This window comes from Dama dama, chromosome 24, assembly GCF_033118175.1.
Source record: "Dama dama isolate Ldn47 chromosome 24, ASM3311817v1, whole genome shotgun sequence".
NCBI lineage: Eukaryota > Metazoa > Chordata > Mammalia > Artiodactyla > Cervidae > Dama > Dama dama.
In genome coordinates, this window is record NC_083704.1 from 63,538,603 (window position 1) to 63,552,748 (window position 14,146).

The 14,146-nt window shown below is 51.9% G+C and overlaps 1 protein-coding gene across 1 annotated transcript in view; it reads right to left on the bottom strand.

Moving 5' to 3' along the window:
* Positions 1-549: 549 nt before the first annotated feature.
* The window catches only part of KBTBD12 (kelch repeat and BTB domain containing 12), a 53,942-nt gene continuing 40,345 nt past the window's right edge, over positions 550-14,146 (bottom strand). Inside the window, exons 5-6 of the mRNA XM_061129038.1 lie at positions 13,758-13,955; positions 550-2,806 (exon numbers count right to left, since the gene is read on the bottom strand). Of these exons, the coding sequence (XP_060985021.1) occupies positions 2,625-2,806; positions 13,758-13,955 (380 nt within the window). The 3' untranslated portion in view covers positions 550-2,624. The remainder of the gene's footprint in view (positions 2,807-13,757; positions 13,956-14,146) is intronic.

Sequence of the window (14,146 nt, forward strand, 5' to 3'; positions counted from 1 at the left end):
GCCACCCCCATGTCCTGGCCCCTGGGCCTGTCTCCTCATGTCCCGGAAGACGGTCCTCCCTGATTCTGATTCCCGCCTGGGGAGTCCTAGCACCGCCCCCCCTCAAATGAAAGCTGCCCTAAATCGCAGTAGGAGAAACAAAGTGGGAGCAACATTTTATCAGTGAGATCTTATTTAATGATTCATTGTAAAGCGGTTGCTCGCTATAAAGTCAGTCAGGGAGAACGACGATGCTTCAGCGCCCAGATCACTCCCCCAGCCCCACCCTGTGCCCCCTGCTCAGCCCCAGACCATCCTGTCTCACACGGAAGAGAACCAGCAACCGTCCAGGTTTTATGAGTCCCCCCACTTCCCCCCCAACACACACTGGGACAGCCTTCAACTCAGGTGAGAACAGGGCCGACAGGGAAGCATTTGAGGCCGGATCGCTAACTCTGTCCAACAAGAGGAGCTTGCTCAGTCTCTAAGTCGGGTCCCACTCTCTGCGACCCCGTGGACCGCAGTGTGCCAGGCTCCCCCGTCCTCCACTGTCTCCCAGAGCTCAAAGTCACGTCTAGATCCAACCAGTCCATCCTAAAGGAAATCGACTGTGAATGTTCACTGGAAGGACTGATGCTGAAGCTGAAGCTCCAATCCTTTGGCCACCTGATGCGAAGAGCTGACTCCTTGGAAAAGACCCTGATGCTGGGAAAGATTGAAGGTGGGAGGAGAGGGTGAGATGGTTGGATGGCATCACCGACTGTCAATGGACATGAGTTTGAGCAAACAGCCGGAGGGCAGAGTTACAAATAAGGGCCAGAGGAGCTGCACCAGGGCTGGGATATCAGCCCCCCTCCTGGACCTGGAGGGGCAGGGGGCCTGGGGCCGGGGCTTCAGATCATCTCAAAGCTGATGCCCATCCCTCCCTGGAGCCCCAAGTTCCCCTCCAAGGGGGGTGTTCTGGGCACCCTGCTTTGGGGGATGCTGACGACGATGATAATGAAAGTAGCAGCAGCCACAGAGTGTAGCCTGTGATGCAGCTCGCAGGCGCTGTGCTCAGCGCTTTCTCCCTCATTTCCTTCCCTTCCTGCCAGGAGGAGAACAAGGCTTCAGGAAGGTAATGCTGCCAGGACCACACAGCGTGCTGAGAGGCAGAGCTGGGACCAGAGCCTGGATGCCAAACCGGCACCTCTAGAAAAGTGTGCGACCTGTCCACAGGGCACCCCACCCCCCCAATCCAGGGGAACCTGGCAGCTTCCACCCTGGTCACGTGGGTGGAGCAGGGGCATCGCCAGGTTGGACACCCAAAGACCACATGTGTGCTGGGAGCCGCCGTGGCCGCCTGGGGTACACCTGCAAGGAGACGGGTATGACCTCGCCCTCTGAGAGTCTGGCCCACACAGGACAACCCACCCGGGGTCTGACGGCCTTTCATGGTGACAGAAGCAAGTCTCCAGCTAGCTCCGGCTTCCACGGACCGGCCCCTCCTACCTGGGTCAGCAGCTGGAATGTGGGGACATGGGGCGCAGGCCGCCCAGTCCTGGGCTCCAAAATCACTGCATACCGTGACCGCGGCCATGACATTAAAAGACGCTTGCTCCTGGGAAGAAAGGTTGTGATAAATCTAGGCAGTGTAATAAAAAGCAGAGACATCACTTTACCAACAAAGGTCCATCTAGTCAGAGCTATGGTTTTCCCAGAAGTCATGTATGGATGTGAGAGTTGGACCATAAAGAAGGCTGAGCACCAAAGAACTGATGCTTTTGAACTGTAATATTGGAGAAGACTCTTGAGAGTCCCTCAGACTGCACGGAGATCCAACCAGTCAATACAAAGGAAATCAACCCTGAATATTCATTGGAAGGACTGATACTGAAGCTGAAGCTCCAATAATTTGGCCACCTGATGTGAAGAAGTGACTCCTTGGAAAAGACCCTGATGCTGGGAAAGATTGAAGGCAGGAGGAGAAGGGGACGACAGAGGATGAGATAGTTGGATGGCATCACTGACTCGATGGACATAAGTCTGAGCAAGCTTTGGGAGTTGGTGATGGACAGGGAGGCCTGGCGTGCCGCAGTCCATGGGGTCGAAAAGAGTCGGACACGACTGAGCGACTGAACACCAACCACACAGTCACGCAGCCCTGCTCCAAAGCTGTCTCTGTCTATGCTGGCCTCCCCTGGGGAAGTTAGAGGGGATCCACTGGCTATTCCTGCTTAAGTAAGAGTCTTGTGCATGTGAAGCCCTTGGGAAATTGGTGAAGGACAGTGAGCAGAATGCACTCTTCGGATGCAGTGCGCTTCCAGAAGCAGAGATGATGAGTGAAATAGACGGGTGTCCAAGGGCTGTTCAAACAACATTCCTAAATTATATTTTGGGAGAAGGCTGTTTCCCGATGCTGCTCAACTGTGACTGAAGTGGGCAGCTCCGTCCTTATTCTCTGACTTCGGGGAAGACATTGCAAAGGCGGTGTCCCCTCTGTCTGCATACCCTACATCCCCTGCAGTGCCCAGCACGTGCTGCTCTGCTTGGGGGCCACTAGCATGCACACGCAAGGGTCCCAGGTGACGGATGCACGTGTGGACCCCCCCACGCCCAGTGCCGCCTCCGCAGACACCACGGGAGGCCCCTGGGCGGCGCTGGCCTCAGCGACCCCCGCCCTCCTCCACCAGATCCGATGGCGGGGGGATGAGGTCGCGGGGGTTCATCCTGGCCACCAGGCAGACGTCATAGCTGTCGTGCATGAGGACGTCGATGGCTATGACGTTCCACTGGTTCTCCCAGGGGTCCAGCTCCAGGATCTCCTTGCAGATAACCTCGTGGCGATCTGAAAAGGAACAGAGAAGGACGGCACTGAACGCAGAGGTCGTTGCCGCCGTTACACAGCTTCCTCTGGAAGGCAGCATGCACCAAAAGTCAGCTACCAAGCATGAACATCGCACTGCGGAAGACGCAGCGCTCCTGACATTTAAGGAACTAAGCAAGGCCGTGTGAGACCTCACATTCAGGCGTTATTCAGACATGCACGACTGAGTTGTACCCACACTGTGGAATGGCCCCACAGTCAAGCTATTCACACACCCCTCACCCCACTGGTACCTCTGTGTGTGTTGAGAACACTTAGCAAATCTCAGGTACACAGTACAGTGTTGTTTTCTTTCTTCTTTTCCTGGCCAAACGGCTTGTAGGATCTTAGTTCCCTGACCAGAGATTGAACCTGGGCCGCAGCTGGGAAAGCGCCCAGTCCTGACCACTGGACCGCCAGGGGCTCCCAGTACCGTCAGCTGCAGTTCCCGGCCAGGCCTTAGGTCCCAGAACGCCCTCACCTTGGAGCTGGAGGTCTGGACCTTCCGACCAGCATCTGCCCGTCTCCTGCCCCTCCCCACCGCCTGCCGAGTCCCCAGCACTCCCATCTCCACTGTCTGCCTCTGTGAGTTTGGTTATTTTGGAGTCCGTGTCTCAGTGAGACCACTCGGGGATGACTTTTCGGTCTGGACTGTCCCGCTTAGCACAACGCCCCCCAGGTTCACCCTTGTGTGCAGTCACGGCCGGCCCTTTGTGACCCCAGCAACTGTAGCCCGCCAGGCTCCTCTGTCCACGGATTCTCCAGGCAAGAGCCCTGGCTGCTGTCTCTTCCTCCGGGGACCTTTCCGAGCCGCTGAGTGCGGACTTCTGCTCTGCTCTGTCCCCTTCCTGTTTTTGAATCACTTGGATTTTTCTTTCTCTCTCCCTCTCTCTTTTTTGCTTCCCTGGGTCTTTGTTGCGGTACAGGGGCTTGTCTAGTCACCCTCTTTTGGACCACAGACTCTAGACAAGTGGGCTCAGTAGTTGCAGCTCACGGACTTAGCTGCTCTGAGGCATATGGGATCTTGGTTCCCCGATCAGGGATCCAACCCGAGTCCCCTGCACTGGAAAGCAGATTATCAGCCACTGGACCACCAGGGAAGTCCCTGGACTGCTTGAGTATTTTAAATATCCCAGTTTAATTTATCTTGAGCTTTTAAGCATGCTTTTTTTTCTAATTTTTTTTTATTAAGCATACTCCTCTGTACAGCTATTTTTCAGTAGCTGTTCTAAGGATTGCAGCACCTTTGAACAGACTGTTTGCATTTATGCCTCATCCCGTAGGTGGAGGCGGGAGCTCCCCTCTCTGCATCTAGACCCTCAGCCTACCGACCCCTTTCCACTTAATTGTCGCCTCAGGAGACGGCCTCTCGGTGTGACACTGACCACTCTGAGGACACGATCAGACAACGCTCGTTTTCCTTCCTGTCGGCTGCCGTCCACGTGCGAGAGAACTGGAGAGCGGGAAACCTCGTCCATCACCTTTAGCCGGGTCTTCACCATTTTCCTGTTTCTCCTTCTCCTCCAGGACATCGTCTCAGCGATACCGTTGCCCTTTGTCTAGAAAAGTTTCCTTCTCTCTCTCCCTCTTTAAAGCAGGTCTGCTGGCAGTGCATTCTCTTAGCTTTCCTCCGCCTGAGACAGTGTGGTGGTCATTTTGCCCTCAATTCTGGAGGGTGTTTGTGTTGGATTTGTAGTTCAGATGGCTGGCTGTGTGCATTCGTGTGCGTCTTCTGTGCTTAGATTCCGCTCCATTGGCTTCCGGTCTCTTTGGTTGGAGAAACCTACAGTCATTCTAATAATTTTTCCTCATATGTTATCTCTTATTTTTCTCTAGCTCTTAAACATTCAGTTCAGTTCAGTTCACTTGCTCAGTCATGTCCGACTCTTTGCGACCCCATGAACTGCAGCACGCCAGGCCTCCCTGTCCATCACCAACTCCCAGAGTCCACACAAATCCATGTCCATTGAGTCGGTGATGCCATCCAACCATCTCATCCTCTGTTGTCCCCTTCTCCTCCTGCCCTCAATCTTTCCCAGCATCAGGGTCTTTTCCAATGAGTCAGCTCTTCGCATGAGGTGGCCAAAGGATTGGAGTTTCAGCTTCAGCATCAGTCCTTCCAATGAACACCCAGGACTGATCTGCTTTAGGAGGGACTTGTTGGATCCCCTTGCAGTCCAAGGGACTCTCAAGAGTCTTCTCCAACACTGCAGCTCAAAAGCATCGATTTCTTGGCGCTCAGCCTTCTTTATAGTCCAACTCTCACATTGCTGTGGTCTTTTTTTAAGTGAACAATTCAGTGGTTTTTCGTATATTCACAGAACTGTTTCAACCACCACCACCATCTGGCTTGAGAACACTCTCGTCATCCCCAGAAAGCAACCCTGTCCCCATCAGCGCTAAGTTCCTGTTCACACTTGCCCCTCCCCTGACACCCCATCTCCACACACTTGCCTTTTCTGGACATTTTGTATGAATGGACTCATTTGGGGTCTTCTGTGACTGCCATCTTTCCCCGAGCACAACGTTTTCAAGGTTCGTTTATGCTGTAACCTGTGTCAGCCCTCATTCCTTTATCGACACGTACCGTTCCATTGCACGGGTGGACCGTGTTTTATTTATCCGTTCATTAGTTGACAGATGCTTGGATTGTTCCTACTTTTTCCGTTAGAAATACCGCTGCTCTGAACACTCCTGCACTGCTTCTGTGTGGACAGATATTTTCATTTCTCTGGTGTATGTGCTTCGGAGGGGAACTGCTGCTGTCCATGGTGTTGCAATGAGTAACGCGCACACACGATGTGACTCCAGAAACCTCAGGTTTCAGATTCCGCGGCAGCCGCTCCGCTCTACATTCCCACCAGCCGTGGATGAGGGCCCAGCTTCTCCAGTCCTGTCAGCACTTGCTATTGTCTGTTCCTTTCCTCACAGTCACCCTCGTGGGCGTAAAGGACTGTCTCACTCTGGTTTTGATTTGCATTTCCCTAGTGGCTGGTCATGTGACCCCTTGGCCATTTCTTTATATTCATTGGATGTGTGTCCAGTCAGGTCCTTCGGCAGTTTTTTAAAGAGTGTTACCAATAGTTTTCTTTGTATTATTAAGTTGTAAGACTTCTTTTAATAGACACAAGATTCGAGTTTCTTATTAGATGTGTGATGTTTTCTCCCATCCTGTGGGCTGTACTTTCACTCTCTTGACATTGCCCTTTGGAGCACGGAAGTTAAAATTTGATGTACAACGTTATCTGTGTTTTTCTTAGTTGGGCTTTAAGTTTATATAAGAAACCATTGCCTAAGTCAGGATCACAAAGATTTACACCTATGTTTTCTTCTGAAAGTGTATAGTTTTACCTCTTGGGATTACGTTTTTGATCCATTTTGAGTTCATTTTTGTGCCTGTGTGAGGTCCAAACTTCACTCATTTGCACGTGAATGCATATCCAAGTATTGCACGTGGATATCCAATTATTCCTGCACCATTTGCTGAAAAGGGGGTCCTTTCCCCATTGAATTGTCTTGCACTGTCATTGAAAATCAACTGACCATTAAATAAGGTATCATTTCTGGACTCTCAAATATATTCCATTGATCTCCATGTCTATCATGGTGTCCCTACTACAGTCATTGATTATTATATCTGTGAAGGAGGTTTTGAAATTAGGAAGTATGAATCTTCTAACTTTGTTCTTTTACAAGATTGTTTTGAGTGTTCTGGGTCTCTTGCATCTCCAAATAAACTTTAGGATCAGTTTGTTAATTTTTCTGTGCCATGTCTTACTGTTTATTTGGGTTTTCAATGTCTTTAATGACGTGCAGTTTTCACTGTACCAGTCCTGCGGTTTTGGGGTCATTGTGTGTGTGTGTGTGTGTGTGTTATTCTGCAACCCCCGGGACTGAAGCCCGCCAGGCTCATCTGTCCATGGGACTTTCCAGGCAAGAATACTGGAGTGGGTGGCCATTCACCTCTCCGGGGTATCGTCCCAACCCAGGGATCAAACCCTCGTCTCCTGTACTGCAGGCAGATTCGCTACCGTCTGAGCCACTAGAGAAGGCCCTTAGTATTTCTGATACTACTATAAATGGAATTTTTTCTTTTTGAAAATCCATTTATTTAGTAATTATTTGGCCGTGCTTAGTTGCAGCACTCGGGACCTTTAGTTGCGGCATGTGGGACTGAGCTCCCTGACCGGGACCCGAGCCCAGGCCCCCTGCTCTGGCAGCGCAGGGCCTGAGCCGCCGGCCCCAGGGCCGTCCTGGGGCTGCTCTCTCCACGTTAGTTTTGGAGAAGTCGCGGTGAGCGAGCAGAGACACAGCTGCCTTCTGTGTGTCCGTCTGGCGCCCTGCAGCCTTGATGAGCTTGTGTTAGCTCTGGTGGTGTTTTCCTTCTGTGGACGTTTATCTGTTTTCCCGCATCTGTTCTCAGCTGCAGCGCCCAGACCCTCTCTGCGGCAGGCTGGCTTCTGCCTAGTGGTGGCGTGCGGGCTCAAGTTGCCCCGTTGCGTGTGGGATCTTAGTTCCCCGACGACCAGGGACTGGACCCGCGTCTCCGGCTCCACGAGGTGAGTCCCAAGCGAGGGAGCGCAGGCGAAGTCCCTCTCGGAGCTTTTCTGGTGGGTCCCTTCAGGTTTTCCAAATAAAATGTCATGTCCTAGGCAGTTACCTATTCCTCGCCAATCTGGATGCCTTTTATTATTATTTTTCTTTCCTGACTGCCCTGATTAGTACAATGTTGACTAGAAGTGACGGGGGCGGGCGGGGGGCATCTTGTCTTGTTACTGATCTTGGGGGGGAGCTGTTAGTCTAGCAGTAAGTCTGATGCTACCCGTGGGTTTTCATAGATGCCCTTTATTGGGTTGTGCAAGTCCACTTCTGTCCCCCTGTTTTGGGTGTTTATACCACGGAAGGTGTTGGATTTTGTCAAATTATTTTTTCTGCATCTATTGAGATGATCAACCTGATTTTGTCCTTTATTCTGCAGATATACTGATAGTATGTCACATTGATTAATCTTGTGAACCAACTTTTCGGGCCTGGGATGAACCCTGCTTGGTTGTGGCGCATAAATAACTTTCCTACACAGCTGCACTCAGCTTGCCGGTCTTTTACTGAGAATTTTGGCATCCGTATTCATTCAGGGATACTGGCCTGTAGTTTTCTTGCAATGTCTGTCCAGTTTTGGTATCAGGGAGATACTGGCCTCATCAGAAGAGCTGGAAACGCTCCCTCCTCTCCTGTATCCTGTGAGTTTGTGAAGCGTTGGTGTCATGAGCGCTGATCCTTCTGAAATGTAACCTTGGCTTCCTCAGTCTGTGCTGGAGGTGGACGACAGGGGTTGTGAGTCTGTCTTTTACCCTGGTGAGTCCCAGGACTCCGGGCAAGAACTGTGAAGAGTCTGAGACTCTGCCGGCGAGCTTGCTGCAGCTCCACGGATACCGGCAGATGGCCTGAAACTCCTGGGTCTGGAGGAAGGACCCCGTGCGCCCGCATTTTAAAGCTGCCAGTAACTGGAGCCCCCAGCCCCACGGCAGCACGGAGCGCGCCCGTGGCACCTGAGCAGTCGGCGGGCGACTCTGGAGGAGGGGAGCCCCAAGCTCAGCGCCCGGGAGCTCTTATAACGGCCAGTACGCGCGACTGGCTGCCCCCGCAGTGTTTAACCATCTCCTGGCCCCCAGCTACGCTTCTTTAAAAAAATATTTATTTCTATGTATTGGTTTGGCTGCGCTGGGTCTTAGCTGTGTGTGGCCCGTAGGATCCTCAGTCTCCACTGCAGCTTGCAGGGTCTAGTTCCCGGACAAGGGATCGGACCTGGGCCCCCTGCACTGGGCACTCGGAGTCTTAGCCACCGGACCCCCACTTCCTACTCTTACTTGGCTTGGACGCTGTTTTTGGTGAAGGAAAACCCAACGAAAGGGGACGGGGGAGACAGGTTTTGGGAGACACAGCGTGTCTCACGTCTGAAAACGCGCCCATCTGGTGGTTTGGCAGGAACGGCGGCGGCGCAGGGAGGCGACTGTCCGATAGGCGTTTGAAGGCACTGGCCCCCCTTTCTTCTGGCTCCCAGCGTCCTGTTTCCTAAGCGTGGCTCCTCTGATTCCCAACCCTTTCTCCGAGGCAAGCCCTTTCTCTCCGGGCCTCTCAGGACCCTCCTGCGTCCCCGGCGTCCCGCGACGTCGCGGGGACGTGCTTCACTTCACCTCCGTTTTCTCCCGCTCTGCTGGGATGGCCGATTCCTTTCAGGGGGGACTTCAGTTCGAGGAAACTCTCCTCATTCACGGCAGGGGTGTTTCATCCAATCGCTGTTTCTCTTCCTTTTGTTTTTTTTTACTGAAACGCCTGTTATTCACATGCTGAGCGTCGCAGACGTACTCTCTCTGTCTCTCGTTGCTGAGGTGTCCCTTCCACCTTGCACCCCAGGTTTTCTGCTCTGGATTTCTTTCCAATTGTGTTCTTAACCTCCCGGAACCCTTTGGCACCGACGCACGTTCTCTCCCTTCTCTCCAAGGACGCGTCCCCTCCTGGCATAGCCTGTCTCCTCCAGCCTGTTTCTTCGTCTCTGTGTTTTGATTTCTCCCTGTTATGTACACACTTTCCACAGAGGTCTGATCATTCCCAGCTGTTTGCTCATCTCTAACAGAGGGACACCACAGAAGCCTTTTCTGTGAGGTTCTTTAGGGGGTGAGTTTGCTTTTCCTTTCTGGGGCGGGGGGTGCTGGCCGATCCCCAGGGGAGAATCGTCCAGTCTCCTGCCTAGAGGGTATGGCCCACGTCTGGGAGCCAGAGAAGGAAGAAAGCTGATGCTCTCGAGGTTCGGGATGTAGCTGTTCTCTTAAGCTCCCTGTTTTTATCACCGATCACCTCCCCCATCCCCCTGCCCCGTCCTCAGCTTCTGTCTTTGCTGGGGTGCAGGAGGGGCTTTCTCTCGGTGTGGGAGGGCAGGAGTTGGGGTCCCCTTCCTGCCTCTGTCCCCGTGTGTTCAGCGTCACCCCTCTCCCCTCCTGCAGCCGCTGGTCCCTCCCGGAGTCTGTGGTCTGCGCTTCCTCCTGCTGCCAAGTGAGCTCTGAGCTCTCATCGGGGCGGCCACTCACCCACCCTCTGTGCTTCCCGCACTGTGTCGCCGCTGTCCGCTGTCCCCTCCTCCTTGTCTGACTGTGTCCATTCCTTGTACTGTCCTTTTCAGGGAGTCTGGGAGAAAACAGAGGTGTTCCACCTACCATTTTATCCAAAACCGTATCGCTGTATTTATTATGTGCTTTGGTATCCATCGAGCTGAGCCCAGCTGCTCAGTCACGTCTGACCCCTGCGAGCCCATAGACTGCAGCCCGCCACTCTTCTCTGTCTGTGTCTCCGGCAAGGCAGGCGGGTTCTGTACCACTGAGCCACCAGAGAAGCCAGAGAAATTTCTTGACTGTGGTTTTCTGAGTAAATAAGTGGGACGTGTAGGCTTGTGTTGCATAAGAAGAGAAAATTCAGTGCTTGTTTTCAGGTCCGATCCTGAGATCCCCAGTTCATCATGAGCATGCTACTGTATTAATGCACTTGTTGTGTTTTCCATAAACCCCTGTGACAACTCACTCAGCCAGTCTCGGACAGTCTACTGTCTTCGAAGCAAATAATTAAAATGGACTTTGAGAGCTTGTATGGTAAATCCATTTCCCTCTGGCTGGAAGCATTATTAGTCCATTACTGTTCCAGGAGAAGAGGTTGGCTCAGACAGTCTTGAAAAACAGGATATCAATTCTCTAACTCAATATGATACAAAGGAAGATAAGACAAGGAACGAGATGAAGCAGTGTATCTTCTGGATCCTTAGACACTGGTTACCAGCCACTGCTCCGGAGGTCCCCAGGCTGCCCTGCGCCTTGTCTGCCCATCTCTTCCGGTGCAGAGAAAGCCCGCAGCCAGAGGACAGAGGGTAGGGCCGTGACCAGCAGGGCTTCTGTGGTTTCCTCTTCCTCTTCCTGTTGCCCGGTTAGCGCTGAGCTCACTGCTGGAGGGAGCCCTGGAGCCGGGTTGGGGGGGCGGGGATGGGGCGCCTGGCTCTCTCTGCCCCTGCCAGGCCTCCTTACACTCGTGGCTCCAGTGAGGATCCCGACAAGAGGCTCCTTGCCCGGCCAGGGTTCTTGCTGCTGTGACACATGCCACCTTTATGTGAGTGTCTGATGTTTAATATAAAAGAGATTTTGTTGTTCAGCCGATAAGTCTTGTCTGACTCTGCGACCCCATGGACTGCAGCACGCCAGGCTTCCCTGTCCATCACCATCTCCCAGAGCTTGGTCAAACTCATGTCCATTGAGCCGGTGATGCCATCCACCCATCTCATCCTCTGTCGTCCCCTTCTCCTGCCCTCAATCTTTCCCAGCATCAGGGTCTTTTCCAAGGAGTCAGCTCTTCGCATCAGGTGACCAGAGTGTACTAATAAAAGCCATTAGAGCCATTACAAATACATTTTGGAAAATTCTATGAAGAACAAATAGAGGAAAATTGAGGCTTCTTATTACGGGGACTTTCAAGCATACAAAAACTAGTAAATAAGGGCTTTTGGCAGTCCAGTGGTTAGAGTTCAGTGCTCTCACCACCAGGGGCCCAGGTTTGACTCCTGGTGGGGGAACTGAGATCCCACAATCCACGTGGCCAAAATGAAAACAAAAAAGTAGTAAGTAAAGCCCCTGGAGCCGTTACCCAGCTGTAATCACGACCAGCACTTCACCAAGGCTGTGAAATCTATTCTTGCCGCCCCCAGCACCCAGCCCCCATTCAATTAAAAAAAGTATTTGCTAGGGCAGAGAAACACAAATTTCAGACAGCATATCACTTTCACCTCTAAAAACTTCTACACAGTCTCTAATCATTCATAACGTTTTTCCTTTTTCTTCCTCTCTTATGTAAAATGACAGTGAAAAAAGTGAAAGTGTTAGTCCCTTGGTTGTGTCCAACTCTTTGCCAACCCCTGGACTATATCCCACCAGGCTTCTCTGTTCGTGGAATTTCCCAGGCAAGAGTACTGGAGTGGGTTGCCACGCCCTCCTCCTGGGGACCGAACTTGGGTCTCCCGCACTGTGGGCAGACTCTTTACTGTCTGAACCACCAGGAAAGCCCCTACAACACAGTCATTATCACGACCGAACAAAACTACCAGCTCCTCAACACCATCTTGCACTAGATGCTATTAATATCCCAGTCCATCTAACACTCCAGTCCACGTTCAAATTCCCCAGAGTATCTGAAAAAATATCTTTCTGCAGAAGATTTGTCTGAATCAAGAGCCTAATAAGGCACACTCATTGTATCAGGTTCACATAGCTCCAAAGCCTCTTAGTTCCTAATGAAAACTTTATTCTTTAACTTAAACATATTTATGTGCTTTCAACACGAAGGCAGGCGTATCCCGGCCTTGGCTTTCTTCAGGGGCTGTGCCATTTTTATCTGGCATGCATCCAAAGTTGTAAGTGCTCCTGAGGCGTGTTTTTCCTGGACCGGTCCTGGCCTCGAGCGTCCATTAGGGAGGTTAGAATGAAACATCTGGTCATTTTTAGTGTAAGTGCTTTCCACCTTAGTTACCAGGGCAACTAATCAAACTTTGGAGACAGCCGCTTATTAGATTTATGCATATTTAAGATTCTCCCTGTTGCATTAAAAATTATAAATCCATACCGCAGATGGCAACAACGGAAGCAGTTAGATTTATGGAACCTGAGTTTGGTGATGAATGCATGGATCACGTATTCTCTTAGAACTGCTTTCAAGCAACCCATCTCGAGTGGCAGCAGTGCAGGAATAGCAGTTTTTGGAGGACAGGATTTTTATAAAGACCGATAAAGGCGAGGCTGGCGCCCAGCACCCCAGTTACTCCTGTCCTCGTGCGCTCCTCACGTGTGTAAGTTCTACGGTCGGGCATCAGCCTCCCCCCCATTCCTCCTCTCCTCGTGTTCAACTCCTACTCATCGCGTGTCCGCCGTGTGCCAGACACATCCCTGCCACCCACCGAGGAGGGAGCAGCCCCCACTCCGAGGGTGTGAAGACCCAGGGTCAGAGGTTGGCAGGTCGCTCGAGGTCACCGACTTTGAGTCAGTCTCCTGAGAGGGTAAGAGGCAGGAAGGCCAGGAGTCTCCAAACGGAGGAATAGGCTGCAAGTGTCAGACATTTTTTCTCTCTCTCTTAAGCGGCAGGAGGAAACAAACTATAAGGGTTAAGATTTTTTCCCCTTCTCTATACAAATTTAACAAGAGGTTTCTCTTAACATTCTGTGTTGCCATAACGACACCTGGCTCCACCTGAACTTAACTTTGCTCAAACCTTGAGCTAGCTGATGTGGTTTTCTTATGGATGTGTTTGTCTTAAGCTATGTTAACATGCTATGCGTTTACCCTAGACTGTCTTCAAGTCAATTCTGCCTAAGACTCAGAACCGACTTGACAAACCAGTATGTTTCATTCATACATTGTTCTCCTAATCTATGTTAATGAAACTGTATGTTTGCTTGGGAATCTGCTTTTCTTCAAGATTTCATGTCAATCATTTGATGGCCCGGGCTGACTCACCTGGTACCAAGCTTATCTCAAAATGCATGTTGTGGGGGAGGGGCCTGGTGCCTCTCTCTGAGTTTTGAGACATCACCTTTCTCTAATTAGCAGCCTGCTGGTAGCTATATAACATCTATCTGGCCAAAGACTAGCAGGGGGGCACTCTTTCTGCCCCTGTCTGATGTCTGCGTCAGAAGCTTTCTCTATCTCTTTTATACTTTAATAAAACTATCACACAAAAGCTCTGAGCGATCAAGCTGTGTCACTGGCCCTGGATTGAATTTCCCTCCTCCGGAGGCCAAAAATTCCAGCGTCTTTCACCACTCTGCAGCAGCCTTTCAGCCCACCCCCCCAGGGATTGTCGGTTGGGTCGGTTAAGGGCGGTGTGGCGGCATTTCCAGCCCAGTGGGTACCTGCTCCGTGGAAGCCCCCGCAGACATAGAGCTTCCCATCCACGGCGCCCGCGCTGGTGGAGTTGGAACGCAGAGAGAGCAGGGGCGTGGGCATGGGGGGCCCCTCTCTCCAGAAGTCCCCGTCTGGGTTGTAGATCTCCACCGCGTCCAGGCACTTCCGGACCTGGCCCTTGTCCCGGCCGACGCAGCCGATCCCACCTGCGGAGGGGGACACACGACAGAGTGACTGGGGTGGGGCGTCCCCTCGGGCATGCCCTGGCCCGCCCGGCCCGCACCCCAGGCTCACGGCCTGGGCGTTCTCGTGCAACTGGTGCTTCTCCTGGGGTGCTTCCTTTCTTTTTTTAAATTAATTATTAGTTTTTTTAATTGAAGGATAATTGCTTCGCATA